We start from the raw sequence: 7,579 nt of genomic DNA on the forward strand, positions 1-7,579 counted from the left end.
CCTCCAACCAACTCCTCTGCCGCCGACCTCTGACCGCCTCCTCCGCCGCCGACCTCCGCCGCCGACCTCCGCTGCCGACCTTTGGTCACCTCCTTCGATCGCCGACCTCCGGCCACCTCCTCCGGCTGCCGGCCACCACTGCCTCCACTACACAAAATACTAAAGTGGTAATTTTGCTATATTCCTATCCTGATTCCCTAATTTTTTTAAATATGGTGTTATATTCTGCTATGATTTTTTTTTTTTTTTGGCTACTGATCTAATTCACCCAATAATAATTATATCTAGCTAATTTAAAGTTTTTTTTACCGTTAGAATTATTAGCACACGTGTTCATCATTAATTCATTGAGCCTTGTAGATTATAAACATGGTGAATTTTTGAATTAACAGAAAAATAAAAATAAATTAAAAATATAGCACTATAAAACTAAAAATGAAGAAAGGGTATTATGTAATGTAATGTAATGCTCAATTTGTATTTTGGCAATGACCAATATGGTGGAAATAAATAATCACATAATTAAGATATGTATCTGAAAACACCAGTTCTAATGCGACCAAGAGAAGTGGGATCGTGATGACATTTTGCCATAACTTCATTTTTCTTGTTTGTTTTTCAGTCCTATGCTAATATCTTTGATCCGTTTTTTTTTTATAATTTAAAATGTGATAAAAAAAACATAAAAAATAGAGAACAAATTTTATCAAAATCGTCTAGAGGAATGGTTAGAGAATAAAATTTCAAAATTTCTTTATGAATATATAAATATGTAATACAAAGATATTATAGTAATAAAATCAAATTAACGATGATAAATTGATCTACATTACGATTATCAAATTTAGTAAACTCATGATATATATATATATATATATATATAAGTTGTTACTAGTTTATTGACCTAAATTAGTAAATAATAATTAGTTGCAAAACCTTAAAAACAAATTTCTCAGAAAACTAGAAAATTGTTTCTTTTTTGGGTCAAACGAAAACAAGAAATTAAAAAAAGGAAATACGTTTGGGAGGGTAAAATCGTCAATTTAAAAATATATCAATCTGTAGCTGTGTCTGTGTGGGATCCTCTCTCATTTTATAAAGAAAAACATTTCACTCTCTCACTCTCTCTCTCTCTCTCTCTCACGCGCTTCCACTTTTCTCCAGAAACTCGCAGCGAAATAAATTTCTCGAGAAAATCCAAAGAACAAAAAAAAATGGCGGATCAGCTTACCGATGACCAGATCTCAGAGTTCAAGGAAGCTTTCAGCCTATTCGACAAGGACGGAGATGGTCTCTTCTTCTTCTCTCAGATCTCTTCGTTTCGTTTCGTTTCTTTTTTTTCTTCGTCGTATTCGTGGTTCCTAGCATTTGTTAAAATCTGTCTCATGTACATTTCTATTTGTTCAAATGTAAATTTAGAGGAAGATCTCGTTTTTGTTTTTTTGATAAGCTTCAGTATTTGCTTGCTTGCGTTTTTAAGGGTTGCTTTGGCTGTTAAATTTCAAATCGATCATTGTTCATGTTGTTTCCCCCTGTGAATTTGCTCTGATTCTGAACCAATCCTGTGATTAATCATTGCTAATTTGAATTTGTACGATGAGGTTACTCACAAGTTTTAGTGTGGATTGATTGATCTGTAGGTAGGTGTCTCTACTCAAAATCGGTTTTAATGTAATTTTTGCCAAATACTCATAAGAGAGGAAGAAGTTTCATAGTACCATCTCTGTTGTTCTGCATAACATTTAGTTGAAAACTTGCAAAGTTCTTGGGGCATCTGTTTCTCCTGCATTATTAGTCTTTAGCATGGTGCTTATTAGAACTTTATTGGGGATATTAAAACTTACAAACTGATACTTGGGAACTCATTGCATTCTGAAATCTGAAGTTGGCTCCAATATTGATTTTTTGGTTGCAGGTTGTATCACAACCAAGGAACTTGGGACCGTGATGAGATCACTTGGGCAGAATCCAACAGAAGCTGAGCTCCAGGACATGATCAACGAAGTGGATGCAGATGGTAACGGGACGATAGATTTCCCTGAGTTCTTGAACCTTATGGCACGCAAGATGAAAGACACTGATTCAGAGGAGGAGCTTAAGGAAGCCTTCAGGGTTTTTGACAAGGACCAGAACGGTTTCATCTCCGCGGCTGAACTCCGCCATGTCATGACAAATCTTGGGGAGAAGCTGACGGATGAGGAAGTCGATGAGATGATCCGAGAGGCTGATGTCGATGGTGATGGTCAGATTAACTACGAAGAGTTCGTCAAAGTCATGATGGCAAAGTGAGATCCTTCTTTATCCCTCACAAATCCCCAACTCTGTTTTTTTTTTCTTTTTTTTTCTCGTCTTCACATCTTTAAACTGAGAAAAGCAATTTATTGAACAAATGAAACAGAGAGATAAGATTTGCTTCCTTGTTCGTTTTGTTGGTCGTCATTTTTTATTTTTAGTAACGTTTCTTCTTCTTTACTTGATTGCTTTCTTACTCGTCTTTGGTTTTGTTATGTCCGTGAAGTTTGAACTCATAATCTGCTTTATTAGTTCTCTTCACCATTGGATACTATATTCTCTTTTTCTGTTTATCTTTCGTGCTCTCTAAAATATTGCAGTTCATTGACCCCTAATTATATCCCATTTTCCAACCTCAACTGTAACGGTTTAGAATAAACTGCATTTTTTTTTTTTTTTTGAATATTCAGTGTCTTTGTAAGTACATAGTAGTAGTATTAGTTCTTGGATGATCTTGAGGTAAGATCAAGTGGCAAAAACGAAGTTCCAAATTTTTCTCTCTTGATGTTACTTTTGTTATCCAAGTTGGGACCTTCCTTCCGTGCCTGATGCCTCTAATAGAAACTCAGTATCTCACCATCAAAGGACAAAACTAAGAAAAAACCAAAAAATTTTCACCAAAACCAATTCAAGTAATATTTTTCCATAGAAAAACACATTCTCTGTTTTGACATCGTCTTTCTTTTTTCTTTGGTTTTTGTTTTTGCGGTCAACCATTTTCAATTTTATAAACAAGCAGGTTGTGGGCTTTTTTATTTTATTTTTAAAGTCAAATTCTTAATGACGCTCGATGGAGAGTATTTCTATTGTCAAATTAATCTTGTGTGGCTTTTCACTACCTAAAAAAAAAATGGAAAAATGTTTGTCACCAACACATATAAACAATATAAATGTTTTCTTAACTACGTTAACTACTAGGATATATCCCGTGCTTAAAGCACGGATCAACATTTTTAAAAAAATTATAATATAATAATAAAAATTATTGTTTGATTTTATTTTTTTAATTATTTTGTTTGAGATAATATTTATTTTTAATCATTATGTAAATCTATTAGTCTATTTGAATACTAATTATTTTAGAATATTATAGTATTTTATTTTTGACGTATTATTACAATTTTATATTGTTTATTTGTTGTATTTGCATCATATTTTATGAAATATAAAATAGTAATTTTAATATTATAATTGTGTGTAAATAAAAATTATTAATTTATCATCTATATAAATTTAGTTTTACCAACCCACCAATGTGGAAATTAAAACACATATTTTCATACATTGACTAATATATCTTCGTTTTAAAAAATTCAAATCCCAACATATGCAGAAAAAAATATGTATTTTATTAATTATAAGTATTATATGAAAGTTCTAAACAATTTGTAAATAAAATAAAATAAAGATGATAGGAGAATCATAATTTGAAATCTTAACAAAATCTTTGAATTTAGTTATTAAAAATAATTGTATTGTATAGTTGGATATAAAATCTTAGTTTTTAAAATTTTGATTGGTTTATATATATATTTTTAAAAAATAATTAGTAATTTCGTCCATAATCTATTAGAGAGAGAAAATATTTTTTTAGATTCTTTTAGATTTTTTAATATTTGATATGTGAGTGGTTTTTATTTTTAATTTAATTATATTTATTTAAATTAGTTAATTAAGTTTAATTAATTTTTTCTAATGGCAATTGAATGCAATTTTTACACATTTTAAGGTTAGTTTCATATTTGTACTTCTCAATTAATATAGTAGGATTGTCATCACATAAGAACATCCATAAACAAACATAGGTTATGTGTACAACACCATAAACATTCAGTTCTTATGGTTGATTCGCCGGAATCCGGCGTTGACCAGTGTTGACCGACATTAACCAGTTTTAACCGGCGTTAACCAGTGTTGACCAGAAAAAATATTAAAAATATATATATATATATTTTTTTTTCTTTTTTCCTAAAAATAAGAAATTTTTTATGTATTTTTGATAAATAAATTAAAAAAATAAATGATTTGTATAATTTACAAAAACAAAATATAACAACAAAAAGTTATACAACAAAATTTTATGTGTAGTAGATTTTTTCATAAAACTATAACATTTTTCATTATTTTCTTCCTTTCTTCTTCTTATTAAAAATAAAGAAATAGTTGGCAATGTCTTGGATATATTTCAAGTGACATAATCTTATAAATAAGTAAATATATATATATATATATATATTTAAAATTCCCACCTTCGAAAATACAAAATAAAAAATTATTTTTGAAAAGAAAAGGTATATATTTGTTATAGTTTTATGAAAAAATCTACTATACATAAAATTTTGGTTGTATATTTTCTGTATTAACAAAATTAGTTACTAGATATACAATAAATTTTGTTTGTCAGATAATTTTAATATTTTTTGGTATATAATTGTCTTGTATTTTTTGTTGTATAAATTTTTGTTGTTATATTTTATTTTTGTAAATTATACAAATAATTTATCTTTTTATTTATTTATCAAAAATACATGAAAACAAAATTTTGGTATATATTTGCTATAGTTATATGAAAAAATCTACTATACATAAAATTTTGGTTGTATATTTTCTGTATTAACAAAATTAGTTACTAGATATACAATAAATTTTGTTTGTCAGATAATTTTAATATTTTTTGGTATATAATTGTCTTGTATTTTTTGTTGTATAAATTTTTGTTGTTATGTTTTATTTTTGTAAATTATACAAATAATTTATCTTTTTATTTATTTATCAAAAATACATGAAAACAAAAAAATATTATTTTTAGGAAAAAGAAAAAAAAAAATTCTGGTCAACACCGGTTAACAATGGTCAATGTCGGTCAACACTGATCAATGCTGGATTCCGGCCAACCAACCACCGGAGTTGAATGTTTATAGTGTTGTACACATAACATATGTTTGTTTATGGATGTACTTATGTGATGACAATAGTTGATGTAGTTAATAAGACATTTATATTGTTTGTATGTGTGGCTATGTGTTGGCGTATACTTCAAGTAGCTAACAAACATTTTTCCAAATCTTGTGTGGCTTTCCCCATAACTATTTTTGAAAGAAATCTAATTTAACCACGTATAGACATTTTTCCCCCATTAGCTCTTTTAATTTGATACTTGGACTTATATATAATACACCTATAGAATAAAAAGTTTGTTTTATATGATTTTTTGTTTGTTTTAGTTTTAATTTTAAATTTTTAAGTTTGATATTTATTTTGGTTATAGATAGANGTTTTATTTTTGTAAATTATACAAATAATTTATTTTTTTATTTATTTATCAAAAATACATGAAAACAAAAAAATATTATTTTTAGGAAAAAGAAAAAAAAAAATTCTGGTCAACACCGGTTAACAATGGTCAATGTCGGTCAACACTGATCAATGCTGGATTCCGGCCAACCAACCACCGGAGTTGAATGTTTATAGTGTTGTACACATAACATATGTTTGTTTATGGATGTACTTATGTGATGACAATAGTTGATGTAGTTAATAAGACATTTATATTGTTTGTATGTGTGGCTATGTGTTGGCGTATACTTCAAGTAGCTAACAAACATTTTTCCAAATCTTGTGTGGCTTTCCCCATAACTATTTTTGAAAGAAATCTAATTTAACCACGTATAGACATTTTTCCCCCATTAGCTCTTTTAATTTGATACTTGGACTTATATATAATACACCTATAGAATAAAAAGTTTGTTTTATATGATTTTTTGTTTGTTTTAGTTTTAATTTTAAATTTTTAAGTTTGATATTTATTTTGGTTATAGATAGAAAACTTTCTTTATTTTTTTTATATTGTCTATTTTGAAACTAAAATATTTGAATATTCTGTAGGTTTTTATGTTTGTATGCTTTAACCATTTTTAACTAGTTTTTTCTCATATTTTATGCAAACATCAGATTTTAATAAATATAAGTTTTTCATTAGTTAGGGAGATTTTAAAATTTTCACATACCTAACTACTCTGAGCTAGTCGTAGACTCGCAGCTCCGGTATCAACTATACTAATAGCACCCTCAGTTTGCTTTCATAGAAAATTACTTCATACAATCAAATTTTCTAATTTAACTTTCAACCGCATAAAATTTTTTTTAATTAGAAGACTCTTTTTCTGAAATCACTTGTAGTCAAAAGTTTTTCATACATTGAATTATTGCTCTTCTATTTTTGGTGAAGAACTAAAGAAACAAAAACATATTGGCGTTGTCCAATTCACTCTAATTAGTATCTGCTTCATTTCTAAACCCCAAAGAAAGAAGAGACCAACTAGTCAACTACTCTTTCTTTATTCTTTCTTGTTCTTAGTCATGTTTGGGAATGCGCAAGTAAAATGATAAAGAAATTGAAGAAGAAGAAAAAGAAAAAGAAAAAGAAGCAGACCAAAAATGCAAAAAGGAATGAGAATGAACCGATCCAGTTAAAACCCGCAAAGCCAGAGTCACGTCGCATTCCTAACCGCTTGAATCTCCTCTGCCACCGCTCTCATTATTGCTCAATTCTATAGCTCACTGTAAAGAGGAAGATGAGTGAAAGCTAATAGTAGACAGCTTGTATCATCCAGAAAATGAACCTTATATATAGGCTACATAATATATTAATATGTATAAAGAAAATATTGGTCGGTGGGTTACCGTGTGAGCTGCTTGTAGAGACTAATGATCATGTACTTTGATTCAAACCATTTATTCTAGTCCCATCGAGCAAAATATAATTAAGCCTAAAAACACCAATATTGCATAACTCTTATTAAAAGCCTAATAAAATGCGATGTTAGCACGTTTGTGAAAATCCCTAGAGTTAAGAAAAATCATAGTACTAGAGGAACAAATGCATACTAGGTAGAGGAATTGAAGGTGATATATGCATGAATATGAGTGCATTTTTCTGCTGCAGAGTTATATAACTTATCTATGGGAGTGTCTTCAATCAAGCTTTTGAAATGATATGTATTGAAATGCCAATTTTTTTTTATAACTTTTATCCAATCATAATTAAGAAAAAACTCTTATAAAATATCTAGTGTTATTGAATTAGTGATTTAAAAAGGCACCTCCAAACATTTTAAGCATTGGGTTTTTAATGACTTAAAAGGTGGTTTACCAGATCACACTCCAAACATTTTTCAAGACATACAATTAAAATATCATATGGTACATTGCAACTTTTTCTTATTGTTTTGGTTAACTTGCATAAATAGAGCGTACGAGTGTGGAGTGTCAATAACCATAGAAGAAC

General features: G+C 28.8%; 1 protein-coding gene across 2 annotated transcripts; it reads left to right on the forward strand.

The window, feature by feature from the left end:
• LOC104710868 (calmodulin-7) lies at positions 1,122-6,848 on the forward strand (the record flags this gene model as incomplete). Of its 2 annotated transcripts, XM_019229405.1 has the most annotated exon segments (3): positions 1,122-1,290; positions 1,916-2,285; positions 6,650-6,848. In XM_019229405.1, coding segments are annotated over 3 exon segments (645 nt in total).

This window comes from Camelina sativa, chromosome 9, assembly GCF_000633955.1.
Source record: "Camelina sativa cultivar DH55 chromosome 9, Cs, whole genome shotgun sequence".
NCBI classification, from domain to species: domain Eukaryota; kingdom Viridiplantae; phylum Streptophyta; class Magnoliopsida; order Brassicales; family Brassicaceae; genus Camelina; species Camelina sativa.